We start from the raw sequence: 19902 nt of genomic DNA, 5'->3' as shown, positions 1-19902 counted from the left end.
CGGGCCCCATGGGGCTGACAGTACAGATCTGCACCCTCTAGGTTTGAATGGCTTCTCCTCCTCCATTCCCACTTGATTGTGTCCACTCTTGTGCATCAAGCGGACAAGGGGTTTCCTCTTCCATGCCCTTGGGGTAACCGCTCATCTGGAGTCTCCTCTCCCACCGGTGCTCCCAGCGCCACACCGAACAGCCCAGGCCCTTTGACATCCGACGCTGGACCAGCATCTGTGCCCTCAATTACCTGCGTGCAGCCCGCGGCGGCGTTTGGCCCTCTGTCCTCCTGACATTCAAGGAGAGAGAATCAGAAAGGAGGCCATCTCACCCTGCAGTGACCCCATCCCATTGTTCCAGCCCACCCCTGCCAGATGAGGCCATTGTTCTCCAGCTGATCACGACCATCTGAAATGCTCTGCAGGCAGCTAAATGAGGAGCTCGGCTCTGGAGCAGCTGATCTCCAGGGGAGGCAGAGATCTTCCCACATGGCTGAGTCTTCAGCTCCTCCATCTGCATCGCCAGCAGGAGGCATCGGACAGCTCCTAGGATGGGGGAAAACCCCTCACCACAATCACAGCTGGCAGCCCGAGAGCCAGACGCATTCCATTCCATGCCCCTCTCTGGCCAAGGAGTGTAGGAAGCACATTGTGCCCAAGACAGGGAAGGCCTTAAAATTCCTACTGACCTTACTAGAAGTAAGGATGTTTTCATTCCTAGGCAGCTTCAGGGCCCGGTAGCTGAAAGCAAGGGGTTCACAAGAAGCCCCTCAATTTGTGGGACAGCCCTGATGCACATTCCTTCCACTGAGGTCACCGAAATGAGGATCTGGTCCCGAGGCAGCTGGTAGGTCTTAGTCCAGCCCAGAAATCACTGCAGTGGAAATGCCCTGTTTTACATGCCTCTCTCACAGGCACCACTGCAGTGAGCCCACCCTGCACCTCCTCTGGGCACCATGCACTTCCCTGCTGCGGCTGCTCACACCAGCTGAGTTTGGAAAGGACGCGGGGGAGTTTCCCTTCAGCAGCCTTTCTCCATGGAGCCAAGGATTCCAGCAGGAGGAGGGGGTCTCCTGGGCTGAGGGAGACTGGACGAATGCCCCATGGCAGTCACAGACATGCTGGCCTATTCAGCACTGAGGGCAGCCTGTGAATTAAGCAGTGGAAGGTTCTGAAACGATTGTTTTTCACAGTGATGGTGCTGAGGGCTTGGCCTCTCCTGGCTTCAGTTTTATTTGGATCTTTTCCACCCGTCCTTCTCAGAGGGGGTCAGCAGAAGGGAGCTGCAAGTCAGCAGAACCCGCCAAGTCAAACACAGATCGGTCATTTCTCTTCCCTAGTCCATTGCAGTTGAAGATGGTCTTGTGGCCAAGGCACTGTGGATACCTGGGGGGGGTTCAATGGCCTGATGTGTCACTGAGTCCCTGTGTGACCTTGGGCAAGTCACTTAATCTCTGTGCCTCAGTTTCCCATCTGTTAATGAAGGGGTAACAGCACTTCCTGGGCCTTGTGTGTTTGGAGTGTAAGCTATTTAGGGCAGGGGCGGTAAGTACTGGGTCTAGCTCAGTGTGTGTGTGTGGGGGTGGGGGAGATCTCCTGGTGCTACTGTCCTACAAACAAACAACAATACTAATGTCTAGAGAGATCTGCCATGGATACGGCCCAAGGCTGAAGTCTCACCCTGGGGAGAGTCAGGGCTAACTCCTCTGAAGCCAGCGGAGTGAGGAGAAGAGTTGGAGAGGCGTCTACACCATACCTGAGTGCATCTTCATCCATCACGTAAAAGGAGACGCTGTGGAAGGTGGGCGGCAGATGGACCTCATATTCCTCCCCCCAGAATGGGGATAGTGTCTTCCAGACCGTGGCCGTCCTGGAGGGGAGAGGGTCCCTTTAACCACAAGTCATTATCGGAAGCATGGGTACCTGTCTCCCAACCAACCATCTGCTCCTCACTGATATGTACCTCCTCTATACACCTACCTGAGGTCTTCTGCAGTAGACATCGCAGTCGTTTCCCAGTGTTCGTATAGGGACAGTGAGACACCAGCTTCCCCATGCAACAAAGTCACACATGAGGTGTTCTCCCAAGCTCTCCTGACTATTGATGGTCATTGAGAGTCTGTCTATGCTGCAGTGGCAGCCCAGGGTTAGGAGAATTCAAGTTAGCAGACCCTGAGTTTGTTAACCTGGGGTTTGAGTGTCTACACTCAGTTGTAACCTCAGGTTAGGAACTGTGGAGCCCTGGGTCCCAACCTGGGGCTCCAGTGAGGACACTGCCTTATGTGGGCCTGAGCCCACCACCCATCTCCCAGACTTCCTAGCACTCTCCCAAACCCGTGGCCACTCTAGCCTTTTGTTCATGGTGCAGTGTGGGAAACCTTGACTTCCAGAGGACAAAGAAAGTTGGCCTGTGAGATTGTGGGACACTTTTGACGAACTCCCAGAGTATGAGTCCAGTGGGGCTGCATCTACACTGCAAAACTCAGGGCTTGAAACTTGGGTCCCGGCTTGATTCAGATTCAGCCCCTTCACCCCCCAGGGGTCCTGGGTCTGAGCCCTGGGTTACTGTGATTTGTGTGTAGATGGAAGGGAGGTTAGACTTGAGCCTGTGTTCGAACCCTGGGCTTACACTGCAGTGTAGACATGCCTCAGGGACACAGGGAACTTCTCCATAGTAGTGTGTCCTAGTCTGACTCCAGTTCCCCCTGAACTTTCATTTGGATACACTAAGGGCTCTCAACCTGGGGGTCAAAAATCAGGTTTTAGCAGAGTATGCGGAGCAGCTCTTTCTTTATGGTTAGATGAGCTTAAAGGAGCTGGAGGATCCTGAAACTTCTCTCTATTGTAATCACAGCGTGGACATATCTGAGAACCACCAGATGACCACCTTCTGACGCACTTTCTGTCCTAAACCACGCGCCAATGCTAACAGCTTTCGGTCACTCCTAACCTGGGGCTGGGGATTCAGATCAGTGACCTTGTAGCAAAAGGATGTGTGTGTGAGTAGCAGACTCCTGTCTACACTAGTTAAAAAAATAAATAAAGAGCTATCACATTTTAGAAAGGCGAACACATACTGAAGTCCTAGTGCAGACAGGGCGAGCTGTAGCTCTAATACGGGTTAGCAGGTCCGGATCCCAGTGCAGAGCCAAGAGAGCTGGTTGAACTTAACTCTACCAAGTGTTAAACTTGTCCAGTCTACACTAGCATTCTATCCCCGGTTAGCGATCATACTCGAAAAGCACACGTTTCAGCCTTTAGCGCTGGCTTGTCACGGATCGCTGGGAAACAAAACATCAGGTTCATGCCAGCTCTGCTCCGAACACAGGAGAAGAAAAAGCAATGTCTGCTGGAGAGGATATGAGACAAAACAGGAGATGGGAAATAGCTTTTCTGATAGCTCCTTCTTGTTTACAAAGCCAGCTTGGCGCAGGGAGAAGTTGAAAATCAAATCTACAGCTTTAAAAAGAAAAAGGGGAGGGGAAAAATGTGGGGGAAGTTGACAGTTCTACCAGCTGTTCCAAAATCAACATGACATTAAATCTCTAATCAGAAGGAGGAAAAATTCATAACCTCCCTAACGGTCATTTTGCATGGAAAGGAAACGTCTCTCTGATCACTGGCTCCTAACATCCTAAAACTACAGCAAACTTTTTTTTAAATATATGGTAAATGTTGTGAACTGCGCCAAGCTGCACGGAGCTCGGGATTAGTCCCTCGCTGGCTTTTCAAGTTTCGGAATATACAAGATGATCACATGGAACACGCATTTTAGATGCGCAGAAGAAATCAGTGTTTGCTCCAGGGAGCACTTTGAGGGAAAAACAACAACAAAAAAAAGCCAACCCATGACCCCAGATCCTTAGAGATGTAAACAGGCCTAGCTTCATTGAAGTCAGCAGAGCTAAGCGGATTTACACCAACTGAGAATAGAGTCTGCACAGAGAGAGCAAGACCACGCGAACGAGCATTAGCGAGCGCAAGCCGACGAGTCCGTTACCTGATGATAGCTTCATTGTCGATTTTCACGATGCAGTAAGGGTCACTGCTGCCCGTGCTGCAAAACAAACACAAAATGCCCAGGTTAGCACAGGCTTCACTGCCCAGGGAATTTCTAACCACAGTTGCTACAAGAGAAAGGCGGCACCCAACTTTCATTCTTCAGTCACAATGGCCTTTCCCTCCTATGCAAGTCACGGTCCACTCGTCTAAGGGTACAGCTCTCCTGCAAAATAACACCCGGGCAGCACGTCTCAGAGCCCAGGTCTACAGACTTGGACTCACGCTACAGCTTGGAAAAGATCAGTGTAGACGTTCCCCCTCGGGCTGGAGTTTGGGCTCTGAAACCTGGTGGGGGTAAGGGATGGGGAGCGTCTCAGAGCCCAAGCGGGAATGCCTACATGCCCGTCTTTAGCACCGAAGCGTGACCCCGTAGACCCGAGCTCTGAGATTCGTGGCTGGGTGGTTTATTTTGCAGTGTAGACGTATCCTTAGAGTGCTGGCAGCAGGCTTCCAGAGGCATGTTGTGTCAGGGGATGAGACTGTTTATTGGTTTTTGTGGGGTTTTTTAATCTCATGACTCTCGAGGCCTGACTCACAGTTTTTGAATGCTCACAGTCGGCAGTTCTGGGCCTCTAAGGAAGGGCTGATACAATGACACAGCAAGTTTCAGCTCTTTTTTGGGACAGTGAGAGGTAAAATCCATTTACTGCCTTCCCTCCTATACCCATGCTTCCCGGCTCCAGAACAGCTCTTCTAGACCTGATCTTAGCAGGGGGATCTAGGTCCTACTGCGATGCAAATAATAAATAAACTAATCGGAGCAGCTCAGACAGGCTATTTCTCGGAGACCCAAATGGAGCAGGCATGTCAGCTAGGCACCAGCCATTGGCACCCTAAGCTCGCTAGGAAATAAAAGGAACCGAAGAGTCCTGTAAACCAACGGAAGTAAGTGGTGGATTCCCCATCTCTGAGGTCTCCAAATCAAGACTGGTGCCATTCTGGAGGCTTTTATCAAACACAAGGTACTAGGTGAAAAAAACTGGCTTGTGTAGGTCAGACTACCTGGTCCAATGGGACATTCTGGCCTTAGAAATCTATGCCAGCACTGTCACCCGATAGCATCTGGACTGAACAGAAATCAGAATGGATCCAGGATGGGGGATGGTCAGGCACTAAGGAAATAAATCCCAGACCCTGACTTCCTTGTAAACACAGAGGTGCCTGGCTGGGAATCTCTCAGTCCTTCTGGCTGCCAAGAAGCTTTCTTCTTTCCAAAACAGGGGAGGAAAACCCCCGTCTCTATCACCGGATCTGAGCACATCCAACTTCCCCCCCATCAGGCACTGGCTGTTTGCAACTGGTCGGCTCGAGCCAGAGAGCGACTCAGCGCTGCTGCAGATGCAGCTGTTTCCTGCAGTGGCAAGGTGGCCAAAAGGAGAGACCGAGCCAACTCCAGCCCCGTTGGACCCAGCCCCGCTCCCCCAAGTTCTGGGGGGCTCAGAACGCCACCAGCCGGGTTCTTCCCCCTCCTTCCCCCACTGGAGAAACTACATGGGGAAGTTAAGATCTGTGATATTTCCTTGACTTTACCTTGTGCCAACACTGAACCCAGGTGTCCTGAGAATTAACGCCAAGAGGCCCAGCATCACCCCTCATCATAGCCAACGCTCTCAGTCTGGCATATGGGTCCCGTAGCACATTCAGCTACTCTCCACCCATGTCTCACACATGTTCCTAACAGCCACAAAAACTCCCGTAGCTCCCCGGGGATGGGCTTTAGGGGACTTTCTGCACGTCCTGGAGGAGGGACATCCTTATGCCCTGAAGGAGGAAGTCCCAGTGGTGTCGGTTTGGGGGGTTAATTCCCAGCCAGGAAGGCACACTGACCTGGTGCTGACCCGACAACCCAAACTTCTGGAGTTAGGTGGTGCTGGCCTGAAAGCGACTTCTAGGTCAAGGAATAGACTAGATCAGGGGTAGGCAACCTATGGCACGGGTGCTGAAGGTGGCACGCGAGCTGATTTTCAGTGGCACTCACACTGCCTGGGTCCTGGCCACCAATCCAGGGGCCTCTGCATTTTAATTTTTAATTTTAAATGAAGCTTCTTAAACATTTTAAAAACCTTATTTACTTTACATACAACAGTTAAGTTATATATTATAGAAAGAGACCTTCTAAAAAATGTTAAAATGTATGACTGGCACGTGAAGCCTTAAATCAGAGTGACTAAATGAAGACTCAGCACAGCACTTCTGAAAGGTTGCCGACCCCTGGACTAGATCCTTCTGGCACGCGGACTCAAGGTCTTTAAGGCACAGAACTCAAAAGGGACCAGCACAAGCAGCTGCCAGAAAACCGGCAAGGTTAGGATCCATCAGTCAGTGCCCTCCAAGGTTTGCGTCATGGCCAGAATTCCCACTCAACAGATCAGCACGGGGGGAAAGACAGCCCACCATGGTGGCTTCAAGGGTCGAGATTTCAGGCAGGTCCTTACCACAACTCTGCTGCAGATATCCAGCCAAAACAATTTGCTTGGGACTAAATGCTCTTCATTAGGAAAGGGACATGGTATGAACCTACCAGCCCACGAACAAAAGGCTGCCTAGCTCAGAGGACGTGGAAGAGGAGAGGAGACCTTTCGCGCCTCGGCCACTGGCTCACAGATGCCCAGATCAGGACTGACTGAAAGCCACTCCCGTTTGACAGCTGCATGGGCCCCTCTGATCAATGGAGCTGAGGGATCTCCTCCAAGCTGTATTTGACCCAGGCACGGTGGGGTTTCATTGCACAGGCATGTCCAGAAGTTATTCTGCAAGACTGCTCTGGTGGCCTACAGCTATGTGGGGAATCCCAGGCAGATTCTGCATCCAGCCTGCTCTGTGGCAAAGTCCTCAGATGGCCTTATGCAAACCCTCCCCAATGGGGTCTTTGGCGACACGCTGCAGATCCATGGGCTAATGCTGGATTCCTCCCAGTTCTGGGTTAAGTGGAACTCAGTTCAGCCTTGGACTGAGCTTGGTGATCCCAAGACAGCCTGTGCACCGTCCTCTGTTTCCCAGCACAACTCTGCCTCCATCTGGCCTGGGACTGGAAAGGGCGTTCGTGCTGCCAGGGGACTGTGTTCAAAACAGGGCTCTTGAAAGGGGTGTGGACACCGATTCCATCTACTCAAAGGGCAGCCCTGTGCTGCAAGCAGCAGCGCCTCCTTCTGGCCTCCACCAGGCAGCTACAGCCCCCCCACACCACACCCTCTCCGCTGACCAAGCGGGGAGGGGAGCAGCTCTAGACAAGGTGGTAAAGAAGCTGGTGCCAGCCCGCTCCCACCATCACGGCCATGGGGAGAGATTCCCATAAGGATGCAGCATAGCTAAGGAGGGGGAAGAGTTTGAGGGAAAACCAGCACAGGTGCCCAGATACCATGGTGATGGTCACTGGACAGAAAAGGCACATGCTATGGGCCTGACCCAAATGGGCTTTGGATCAGGCCTATTACAGGGTCTGGGCAGGGAGAAACCAGGTGGAAAGAGCCACGTGTCCTGGTGTGCTGGACATGGTCACCCAAAGGGAGGCTAGAGGTCAGAGTCAGGGTCCTGCTTTGAGGGGAGGTGGGGTGAGGAGACCCCCCGACACACACACACTGCTACGCAGCACCGCGCTGGCTTGGGGCCTGGAGCAGGCGTAAAGCAGGGAAAGGCCAGTGGTAAATGCAGCCTCTTTGGCACAATTGCCGTTTCGATGAAGCTTTCCAATCAAAGGAAGGAACGGGGGCGGGGGGGACCCGAACACGGCATTCTGCAGAACTGTCTTAATGATTTGCAGCCGGAGCAACAATTCCCCGGGCCAGCAGAAAGGTTAATTCTGCCAAGGAGTGTTAAGTGGCTGATAGACTAAAAACAAACATTACTCGCATGGCTGCAAACTGCAGGCAGGGCTCAGGCCTCTGCTCTTATGCTGGGTTCAGTTTTCTGCCCTCAGGCGCTGTCTGCCACAAACCTACTCCCCAGAATAGCAAGAGCAGCTGTCTAGGGTAGAAGGAATGGGGGGGGGGACTAGTAGTCAGAGCGCTACGGGAACCCACACCAGTTCAGCAGGACTGGTCTGGCAGCAGCCAGGGTGGAAGCCGGAAGGCAGACAGCTCGTAGGTTCTGGCGGCCATTTTCAGTACCGTACGAATGAGCTGGGTGGTGAGCCGTCGCTCGCCCCCATGCCACTGAGCTGGGCATGGTCCTAGAGCAGTGATGTGTAGACATGAGTTTAGTCTTACTGCAGTTTCATTTCTTCATGTGTTTAGTACGTTTGGTGCTTCACACCCATCTCACAGCGGGGTGGGGCGGCTGAACGCAGCAGGGCGCCATTTTCAATGCCTTGCCTGAAGTTGCAGCTGCTACATTTGTACTGAGGCACCCATGGTTTGGGTACCTACGTGTCACTTTAGATAATGAAATGATTAAACTGTGGAACTCACTGCTACATGAAATCACTGAGGCCTAGACTGAAAGGGATTGAATATTAGCATGGATAAGTAAAAACAATAATTCTGAAAGTATCTCTAACTATTAGACCAAGATGAGACCTAATATGGGGATAGATTTTCCCACATCCGGTACTGTGGGCCTCTTTCTTACACCTTCCTCTGAAGCCTCTGGTACTGGTCAATGTCAGAGACATGTTACTGGACTGGATGGACCAGCCTGGCAATGCCCATGTTCTTCCCAAAGCTGGCCTCTCAGATAAAATAACTGACCTTCTTTTTGTCCTGTTACCAGCACCATTTTCTCTGCTCCCGCCTCACTTACATTCTCTGTTATTATTTGACAACACATTTTCCAAAGCAATTTCATTTTACGGGGAGCTGATAATTTGAATCTGTGTGTTTCGCTGGAAGGAATTTCAAGTTGCTAAGAAAGTGTTTCTCCCAGCATTTCAATGAGCTACAACTGCATTCTGGACAGGTTTTAAAATGAAATCAGTGGATCAAATTCTGTTACATATATGCCACTGCTGACAACATTTCCTGCCTTAGACAAACTATTAAGTACATAGGGAATACATGTAGGGAATGTCAGATATGGGGAAACTAGTCTGTAGATTGTTTCTTTACATACGCCAGGTTAGATATTAAGGACCAGCTCCTAGCTGGTACAAACCATTGTAGCTTTATTGAGGCCAATGGGGCTGTAGCAATTTACATCACCTAAGTGTCCATCCCTAGATCAGGGGTGGGCAAAGTACGGCCCGGGGGCCGCATCAGGCCCTTCAGACGTTTTAATCCGGCCCTTGAGCTGCCCTTATCAAACCTTTTGTTTCAACAACTGTGAAACAATATAAAATAAAATATTAAATATGATCATATTTATAATATCAAAGCCAAAAGAAGCGTCCAAATGAAACAAGAACATGGAAACCAACCCCTCCATTTCAATGGCACACCATTTTGAAATTTTTTCCCATTGAAAGTTGTCAAGATCAACATGCTCTCACTAATCATTCTGATTTCAACACAATGGCATTTTCCAACTCTTCCAATATTTCTCGGCCAGCGCCAACAACTAATGAATCAGACAGTCCTTGGAACCATTCGGCTCACTGCTCCAGAGAACGGAGGAGAGGAAGGATGGTTCAGTGGTTATGGTGCTAGCTGGAGACCTGAGTTCAACTCCCCGTGAAACCTTAAGCAAGTCATGGCCTTACGCTATGGTGCTTAGGATGGGAAAAATTCCAACCTAAACCCCAGTGTAGGCGTGGCTAAGTCGAGGTGTGAATTGCAGAGAGCACCAAAGAGGTGCACTCTAACTGCCCTGCGTGGACACTGCCTGCACCAAGGACAAGGTACCTACTTCATGTTAACCCTTTTGGAGAGGAGGCTTCCTACAGCAAATAGAAAAAACCCTTCCACTGGGGTAGGAGCCATATAAGCACCTCAGAAAGATCCTGGTTGAACAGGCATTTCATCTGAATGGAGGAAAGCAATCCAGAAAAAGGTTGCTGCAGAACAAGGTAGCACAAGAGGTGCCTGACCTAACTTAGCTGGAGAGAGGCCACTTCTAGGCTTCCTCCCAGCAGGCTTTAACGTCCCATTGTTTATGGGAAGCCACAGATCCTCAGGGGAGCCTGACAGTTTTATAATGAAATGCCAAGGTTGAGTTGTGTGCATAGCTTGCGGTGCTGGAAACTTCCCGTTCTGGTGGTTTGTTAATCATTGCTGAAGCTAAATGACCCAGGACTTCTGGCTGAGGCTGGGAATCAAAGCACCACTAAAAAGGAGGCAGTGGCTCCTTTTGCCTTGATGGATTTTCCACCATTAACTCTAAGGATGCTGGTGTTTCCCTGACTGCCAGGAGGATGGCTGCTTAACAGGACAAAGGAGCAGTCCTAAAAAATAATAGCGTCATGTTTTCTTTATAAGGCCCCAAAGCCCCCTGACGTACCAAGAAAACAGAACTAAAACCAGGTGAAAGGGAGCAGAAGCAGGAGCCACGACCTGCCAAGGGACGTGAAACTGAAGCTCCGCCCTCTCTTTGCGATGGATGTAGAAGGCCTAAAAGGGGTTTTCTAGGTGTTTTTTACCTTGGCAACGTCAAATCTTTTGTCTTCCCTGTTTTAGACAACATGGATAGGCCTCCCTGGACTGCAGTAATACCTTTGCTTGCAACGGAGACTTACTACAAAACTCATCATTCCAGGGCGCCCCCCCCCCGGCGTTACGGAGTTGCCACAAGGAGCTTCGGCCTACTTTGGCCATAGAGGCAACTTGACGTCCAGCCAAGCCAGTTTAAAGCATTCAACCCCTTCCGGGATTACAGAGTCCCTTAGTCCAAGTCTTGAACCAACAACCGAACAAGAGTCTCCAGTCCCACAGGACTCGGCCTTCAGCCCCCTTCCTTACAAGTGGGCTCCCAGCAGCAAAGGCCTGCCCCAGTCTACCTATTGTGGGTCCTTCTGCTGGCTCCTTCACAGCTTTCTAGTGAGGTTCTGGCTGCGTTTCCCTCCACATCTCCTCAGATTTGCACCCGCTATCCGTGGCCCCCACAAAGTCGCAAAACCTCCCCGTCAACTTCCTCCCAGCGCTGGCCAAGAGAGCCATCCACAGGAACAGGAGGAGGAGGAAGCTGGATGGGGGGCTTGCTCTGTGGCTGTGGATCCTGCTTCTGGCTTGTCGTATCACGTCTCCAGGCAGAGTCTGGTTGGGCAGGTGGTGTCCACTGGCTCCTCGGCCTCCTTCGAGGAACTGTGGGGGCTGTGCGGGGTTCCCCTTGACCCACACTCCCGTCCCTCTTTCCTTGTGGTTTTTTGGGTCCCAAGGCCATAACCGTTTGCCAGCTGGGCATCGTGGTTCCTCCCCATCGGCTCTTCAGCCGATGGGGAGGAACCACAAAGCCCAGCTTGCAGCCTGCTGTCCCACTGACTGACAGCCAGAGTCCGGGCTCCAGTCAACCCAGCCATTGGGTCAGGTCTACCCTCCCCTCAAGGGCCTCGGGCAGGCCAGAGTCCTCAGCCAGTGTCTAGCTTGCTCAGTCAGCTTCTTGTCTCCTTGCGGAGAAGCCTCATTCTGTCCTCCCCAGCTAGCCACCAACCGCTGGGCTCTCTCCTCTCCCTGGCTGCCCTCATTCCCCAGGGCTAAGTCACTGGAGACTCTCCCCCCTCCTGCCCAATCAGCTTTTCTCCTCTGCTGCCCTAGCCTGCATGCCCATCATCCCCCAGAAACTCCTTCCTCACTTCTTCCTAGCCCCATACCTTGAACAAGGCTAGTGGGACAGGGCTAAGCGAACAGGACTGACTGGTCCCAGGCATCCTGGCCTGTTGCCGTGTACCCCCGGGGACTCCCACATCTTCACTAGGACCATGTCTACACAAGGCAAAGGGGGCTTTTTAATGCCTTCGCCAGTACTTATCTAATCCTAGTGTAGAGAGAGCAAGTTGTCGTGTTAGCAGGGTTTGCTTCAGCCGGTTCATCTGGGTTAAAACTCAGCGTAGATAGGGCAAGTGGTAGATTTTATAGCACACGTTAATTAACGTGTGGCAAAAAGACACCGTTCCCCCTAGTGTACATACACATGGTCAGTGTTTTCTAGAAAGATGGGGGCAGGGAGACTTTTGATGTAAAAAAATCCATACAAAAATATTTAAGAAAAAAAGTGAAAGTTAAATAATCAAAAAGTAGTAAGTAAGAGCTCACACTGAGTTCCTTGCACAGGAAGGACAGACAGAAACTAATCCAACTTGGCAAAATCATCATTAAAAATGTACTAGCCAAGACACAGAATCTGCTTGCCCACCTTCTCTATGAAGATAGGCAAGTAAAACTTTCTAGAACAACCATCTCCCGCCAATTTTGCAAGCCTCGTCTGACAGACAGATATTTAAGCTGGGATAGAGACAGAAACAGAAATAGCGACACGATCCAGCCCCGTACACACAGGCTGAGCAGGGTGCAGGGTCTCACCCCACAGCACAGCTGCAGACTGACAAAAGCCATCTAAAAACAAATCTAATCTCTGGGATTTCCAATGGGGCCTAAGGGAGTTGGGCACGTAACTCCTCTTTTGGAAAGCCCTGCCAAGGTGTCTCAAGGCACATGCAGAAGGACATACACAGATGGACTCTGGTGTCCATGGAGGGCGAGATCATTTAAGAGTCACAGGTCCTCAGACAGGAAGGGTAAGGGGCAGCATTGTCTAGTGGCAAGCACACCCGAGAAAGACGACCTGGGTTCCTTTCTCAGCTCTGCTACTTGCTCCACAGCCTTGTGCAATACATTCCCAAACGGTGTGCCCCAGTTTCCCCATCTCTGCAAGGGTGGGGATATCTGCCTCCCCAGGAGATGGTGAGACTGAGTGCATTCATGTTTGTAAAGCACTCCGAGACCTTCAGGCAGAAGGTGCAGCGAACTCCAAGGGCTACGACTGTAACCCAAGCTACTGGAAAACTCCAGCAGACAGAAGTGGCCTTTGCTCAGATGAGACTCCAATATTGGTGTCTACATTTGTGCTAGCTAAGCAGGAGGGCAAAAGCTTGAGGCAAAACTGTACCTGAAGGCATCAGCATGACCCTGCTAGGACATCTGTCCATGGAAATAACCCATGACCCCTCCCTGCAGAGGCCATCTCCTTGGGATTCAGAAGGGATGTTCCTCCTCTCTAGATCAGATGTACAAGCACGGTCTATAAAGGTGAAGTGACTTGCAGCCTGCATCCATGCCCCATCCTCGGCCAGGAACAAGGAGCAGGTACAGCAGAAAGGCAGAGTGCTGGAATATCATGGTCAACAAAATGGCCGCAGAAATTCTTCAACTAACGCTCCAGCTGAAGCCTCCAGGGGGCCCCTCATCCCCTAGGAATGAGCTGCTTGTGAGTCTCCTAAGAATTAGCCCCATCCCTCTCCCCACACCCTGCTGCTCTGACCTCCTCCTTGCCAAAGGTTCCAAACCAAGGAGCTGGTCAGAAGGGACAATACCTACGGTGGCTCAGCGTGGTCCCCATTCGTCCCCAACGCAAACCCAACAAATCCATGCCCGGTCCAGTTCCACGGGCTGCAGGGGAGATACCCCAGGCACGATACAACCCAGGAAAGCGGGAGAGGCTGCCAGCCAGGACTGCGGTTCACTGGCAGAGCCGTGGAGGGTGTCAGGCGTGAGGCCTTGCAGCTCCGCTTGCCCAGTCACCGAGCCGCCTGTGAGCACAGCTGAGCCTGAGATGACCACTCTGCCTGACTGGCCGAGGAAGCCAGCAAGCCTGCTGTTAAGTGCACCAGCTCTAACCGAGCTCTGGCTATTCACCACACCTGCCTGTGGCTGTGATCTCTCCTGTGCCAGCCCTGCTCCTTGCTTTGCTTCAGCCCTGATCCTGCCTTGTTCCCAGCCTTGTCCTGCTTGCCTACTGGCTTCCTGACTCCATCTCTAGCCCCTGGCTTCGGTTCCTGAGTCCAGCTCTGATCCTTTGGCGCTGGTTACTGCATTCCTGCCTCTGGCCCCGAGTCCCCGACCCCTGGGCCCTGGTTACTGCATTCCTGCCTCTGGCCCCGAGTCCCCGACCCCTGGTTACTGCATTCCTGCCTCTGGCCCCGAGTCCCCGACCCCTGGGCCCTGGTTACTGCATTCCTGCCTCTGGCCCCGAGTCCCCGACCCCTGGGCCCTGGTTACTGCATTCCTGCCTCTGGCCCCGAGTCCCCGACCCCTGGTTACTGCATTCCTGCCTCTGGCTCCTACTCCAACCATCAGGCTTGACAGTCCACATCCCAGCTGATGACAATGGAGAACCTATACTGAACTGGAAGAGACAAGCTGCAGGTCACGACTGAGCTGCATTGTGGGGAGGGGACCAGCATTAGATTAACAAAGGGTGCACTGCAGCTCAGGCTAGAACTGAACCGAGGTGGGGGACGCTCACACAACACCTGTCCGCGCTATTTCTGGTTGCTAGGAGTCCCCCACTATCAAATGCCACTGAATCACCCACAATTAAACAATAAACAAATCAGCAGCTTGACTGCTTGGGAGAAGGACGCTTAACATTTCCCCAGGGGTGGGAGGAATCATTCGCATGGACGCAGCATGTTATTACAAGCAGTCTAGAAATAGCTTCTTGAGAGGTGCCCTTCTGGTGAGCACCCAGACACTGCAGAAGGTAAGAAACCCGATCTCTTTAGGGCAGCCAGCTGGCAAGGGCTGGGCTCCCGGCTGGCAAGTGGAGTCACTCTTCCCAGAACGGTCCACCCGGCACCAGGCCCTGGACCCAGCCCTCCTTGGAAAAAAATCATTTCAGGTGCCAAACCCAAGATGTACCAGAGCCTGAATGGAAAAGCATGACTCAGGCACAGCCAGATCATTTGGGAGCATGCAAGGTCTGTCCTGGTTAAGCAGCAGCAAGTTGTAGACTCCCTCCACAAACGGGTTCTGCTGCCCAGCCTGCGTTTTGTCCAAATCCCTCTTTTAGGCCTGATCCAGAAAGGCACCGAGGGCCAGCCACTCCAGTGATTGTGGATTTTTAACAGGGCCCACCGAAGGAGATTCAAGTGAGGTACCCAAAGATAGGGGCTGTGTTTGGAAACATGGACATAAACTGAGCTGATGCTGCACTGAGAACATGCCTGGTACACAGGACAGCGTGAAGTGGGGTTTCCCTATAAACACATTACTCACACAGAAACCCATTTCTTTCCCTCCATTCCTAACATGACACTAGATTATTGAAAGGGAGTGTCAAAAATCCAGTTCACTTGATGCTGTTCATGGTTCTTTGCACAAAAAACCAAACCAAAACTATCTCCCTTGGCTCGGACCATAGTGGGGGAGAAAAATGAAAGGAGTCTGTTTCCCTCTGGTTTAGTCAGTTTCAAGTTCTCAGTGCAGGCAAGTCTAGGCTGCAAACCGCTGCCAGGGGTGATTTGTGCTTGAAAATGACTTTTTCCATTGTTAAAATGGAGGTGAAAATCTGGGGCCAGGTTTAAGCGTCTCTTGAACAGGAGGTACTTGGGTTTGTTCAGATTCCTGCAGAAGCTGGATCCATGCACCAACTGGGTCTGATTCATATCTCACACCTGCTTCACACTGGGTAAATAGCTCACATCTACTGCAGTGTCAGAGGTGACTCAGACACACTTATGGCAGAGTTTCCATAAGTCATCCCTGCATTGTAGCCATCCTGAGTGCGTACTGTAGGCAAATTCTGCCCTTAGCTACCCTGGTGTAAATACACAACGATCCATTGATTTAAATGGCGTTATCCTGGATTTACAACTGTGCCAACCAGAGCAGGGTTTATCCCTACAGGGCTTGAATCACCTCGCGTTTCCGCTGGTGCCAGTCTGCCGTAAATCCATTGAAGTTGGTGGAGTTACACTCGGGGAAAGCTGATAGAAGGGAGAGGAAAAATCAGGCGTTAAGACTTTGACAACCTCAGAAGTGATTCCAGGCTGGGTAGAACATCCCCAGGGTCACTGAAGGGCAAATCCAGGTGAAGTGGCAAGTTCAGAGCTTCTTTCCCATCATTTCCAAGGCTACAGGACATCCCCAGCTCAAACTCTCCACTGAGCAGTCCAGGGACTTGAACCCTTGGGACTCACGGCCCCATCAGTGGCCCCTCAAAGCACTTACTAACACAGACAGAAGACAAACACAAAGGGCCAGCGAAGCCAACCCAGAGCTGGAGACAAGCCAAGGCTGCCTGGGGAGTGAATTTCATTCCAGGCATCTGAGAAGGCAAATCCATTAATATATTAACGAATAGGCTGCCTAAAATGTCAGGGTGCCCTGTGGACTGAATTGGACACCACAGGTGCAGCTGTGGCCATCAGCAACCTCGTGGATCAGTCACCCCGGAGCTGCCGGTTTCTACCTACAGCTGGGGCTTTGGGTCGGTTTACAGATGTGGGGCCCGACCTTCAGCAGGCACAGGTCAGCACAGTCCCCAGGACTTGTCATTGGCGACTGTGCTGATTTAGGCCAGCTGAAGATATGGTCCACGGAGCGAAAGCCGGGAGCAAGGATCAGAGCGAAATCCTGCTGTAAATCCCAGCTGAGTTACTCTGAACAAGTGGAGTTACTCCAGATTTACATCAGCAAAGCACAGACATCTACAACTATAATGGGCCAGATCCTAGGCAGGCATAAAGCAGCATCGCTCAGTGACCCTACCATGGGTTACATCAGCTGAGGAGCTGGTGTATGGATTCAATGGAGTTAATCAGAAGAGCAATTAATAAAAACAACCCTGAACCCAGTAATGTCACCAAAAGTGTCGGGAACTGTGGTCCGATCCAAGGCGAAGGGTTGGGATCCTGTCCTTAGCTTTGGAGCCCAGGGCACCGGAGCCGCAAGGAGAAAGCGCTGCTGCAGAGCCGCACTGGAGGTAGACAGACTCGTATCAGTCTGGCCACCCATCCCATGACACATCTTGTGCCTCCCTCCAAGTTAAAGCAGCTTGGGCCAGATTCTGATCTCACCCAGGGGTAAGGTCCACTGACTTCAGCAGGGTCCCCCCCAGTTAGCTCTTGCTTACACCCTTTGTCTACCTCAATCTTTGCACACTTTATCCTCACAGCCCCCTGTGAGCCACTAAGGGGCCGAGACAAATCCGTAGTAGAGCAGGGAATTTCACCCAGGTCTCCCACATCCTAGGCTAGCGCCCTGACCACCGGACGATCTTTCCTCAGAATTAGGCCCAACTTTTTGAAGGGGATCCTTGGGAATCACCCCATTATTCCTTGCCACCCAATGCTAAGCACACCCAGCCAGTAGGGCAGGTGCAGGGTATCTCCAGGCAGTGCCTGGGAGCTGCTGCGTCAGCTGGAGCAGGAATTGTTCCAGCGTGATGGAGGCGATTCCCTCTCCCTGCCAGAGAGGGTGAAGCACAGGGACACGGATCCACCCCATGGCAGCCCAACCGGTCACCCCTAGAGCACTTGGGTGAGCAGCAGCCACCACTCAAAAATGGTGCGTGGAACACAGATGAGAAAACCTATTTCCCAAAACGACACACGCTAGCAGCCCTCAGCAGATACTTCTGCTCCTCATGAGCCTTTTTGTGGGGACAGCACTTCCTCACTTGCCATTGCCAGCTGGGGAGCCCCCCTAGGGCGGTACTGGCCCACCAGACCCTCACGGCTGCAGCACGACTTCAAACCCTCACGCTCCAGCAGGCCCTCTCAGTGCACAGAGCCTGCACCACCTCCCCTGTGCAGCCTCACCACCAGCTTTAGGGGAGGAGGCTCTGCGGAGCACAAACCTGAGCAGCGTTTGCCTGGCCAAGTTAAAGACAGAAGAACAATGGTCGGGTTTTTCATCCACAGAGCTCCAGGCACTTTAACATAGGCAGATAAAGATAATTAACCTCTTTTTACAGCAGGGAAGTGACTTGTGCAGGGACACCCAAAAGGCCAAGACAGAGAACCCAGGTCTCTTGTTTCACCAGCAAATGCCCTACCCACTAGACCACACAGCCACGCTGGTGAAACGAGCTTGTCAAGTCCCTGTTCCCTGCAAATGCAGACTATGGGCAACACATGCTTTAAAATGCTGTTTCACCCTCAGTTTTCTGTAATGTCCAATTCTCCTCCCATTCACACTCAGGCAAGTCAGGAGTGTGGCATTATTACACCGATGTAAACCTGGTTTCAGAATCAGGCCCATAAAACACTCAAATGTCAGGTTTCTTTCCTTATTTATGTTTATTCCTTTCCCATGAAAATTGGGCAGGGGGAAGGTTGGCAGCCTTTCAGCCCCACCAACCCAAAGGCTGATTCCTTAACACTAACAGCCCCCGGAGATGGTGTCCAGGCACAGGATTTACACTGGGAACCTGGTTACAAATGCCTCCATATGGTGAGAAGCAAAATCTCGCCTATTTCATTTACTAAACCTTTTTCCCCCTTCACTCATGCAGCTGCTTCCTCTCCCCTCCCCCAGAAAAAAGCAACATGTAGCCACTTCTCCTATTCCCCAAGAAAGGGCCAGGCAGGATGGAAAAGAAGAATAAATCAATCAGGAAGCAAATAAATAAGTCAATCAACCTCTTTTGGCTACATTATGATTTTTTCGGTTTCAGTCCAACACCTGTCAAAGAGGAGCAACGTGAAGAATAGGCAGGTGCCGGGACACTGCTTTGTAACTACTGTCCAGAATCCAGAGCTCGGAGAGGTACGTGTGTAGTGGGTGAGAATCCTAACAAACACGCATGCATGGGAAAGGCATGTGGCACATATTGGGAAATAACCCCTCAAGCATGCTTACACCGGGAGAGGGTGCGTGTGTTGGGGGAAAAACCCTAAGACCTCGCTTGCTCGGCAAGGAAGCATGAGTGGGTGTGTTGGGGGACTAACTCTGCAAGGTGTGTGGGTCTGTGTTGAGGAAACACGCCCGCGCTGGAGAGGTGCGTGAGGATTAACGTGCAAGAACTACACTGGGAGTGAGGGGTGGGGAGGAGATCCCTCCAACTCAAAACCTGCCTGCAACAGGGGTTGTCTCTGAGTAGCAATAACCCTATGGACAGGCCTGCACGGGGGTGGGGTGGGGTGACAGTCTTGTGGATAGCTGGGGGAGGGAAGGGATACTACTTTGGCCATGCTTGCTGTTTGGGGGCTGGGGGTTAACATGCCAGTCCTGTGGGGCTGGGAGATCCTTTTTCCCTTGCCCAACAACCATCTCTACCCTCCCTGTGTTTCATGGGCCATCTCAAATCTGCGAGCTAGAACCAACCCAATCCCCCACAGGCGTTGGAACTAGTGGGGGGGCTGCTGCACCCCCTGACTTGAAGTGGTTTCCACCCTACCCAGGGTTTGCAGGTTGGCTCAATGGCTCTCAGCAGCAACACACACACACACACTACAAATGGTGCCAAGTGCCAGCCCCCCTGCAAATCACCCCAGCTGCCTGTGCCCCACGAGGGGCAGCCCGAGCGAAGCCCCCCCACCTCTGCACTCACATGTCCTTAGCTGGCAAGTGCTTCCCTTCCACGATCCGTATGAAGAGCGAGCTCCTCTTGGCCATGGCAGGAGCCGCTCTGGGCTGCAGCCGCCCCGAGCCCGGCCCGGCTGCAGGACGCTGGGGACTGAGCCCAGCCGGGCAGCTCCCAGCTCCATTCCCCCATGTGTGGGGAGCTGCGTCACGGCCAGCTCGCTGGCCTATCAGAAGAGGGAGGGGCGTGGTCAGGCGGGCAGCTCCAGCGGTGATTGGCTGTTGGCGAGAGACCCGCTTGCTTGCTCTGTGGTCAAGGGACCTTTCGTGCTCCCGCTCTGGGGGGTTGCTCTTCTAAAGCGAGGCGGCGGAGTGTGACACCCGACTATCCGAGCTGGGTAACGAGCCTCCGGTGATGTTAGTGTCGGTGAATCAGCCACAGCTGCGCCCTCTCCATCTGATGCTTTTGCAAGGGCACAATCTAGCTCCCCCAGGCAGCCTGCAATCCCAATCCTCCAGG

General features: G+C 52.2%; 1 protein-coding gene across 2 annotated transcripts in view; it reads right to left on the bottom strand.

Moving 5' to 3' along the window:
- Positions 1 to 19567, bottom strand: part of RASA4B (RAS p21 protein activator 4B) — a 48789-nt gene extending 29222 nt beyond the window's left edge. For both annotated transcript variants that reach the window (XM_039508065.1, XM_039508066.1), the window contains exons 1-3: positions 19411 to 19567; positions 3992 to 4048; positions 1748 to 1861 (exon numbers count right to left, since the gene is read on the bottom strand). In XM_039508065.1, the coding sequence (XP_039363999.1) occupies positions 1748 to 1861; positions 3992 to 4048; positions 19411 to 19475 (236 nt within the window). In that variant the 5' untranslated portion in view covers positions 19476 to 19567. The remainder of the gene's footprint in view (positions 1 to 1747; positions 1862 to 3991; positions 4049 to 19410) is intronic.
- Between the last annotated feature and the right edge of the window lie 335 nt (positions 19568 to 19902).

This window comes from Mauremys reevesii, linkage group 20 (assembly GCF_016161935.1).
Source record: "Mauremys reevesii isolate NIE-2019 linkage group 20, ASM1616193v1, whole genome shotgun sequence".
NCBI lineage: Eukaryota > Metazoa > Chordata > Testudines > Geoemydidae > Mauremys > Mauremys reevesii.
The sequence above is the reverse complement of the archived record's forward strand: the minus strand, read 5'-3'. Positions and strand labels throughout refer to the sequence as shown.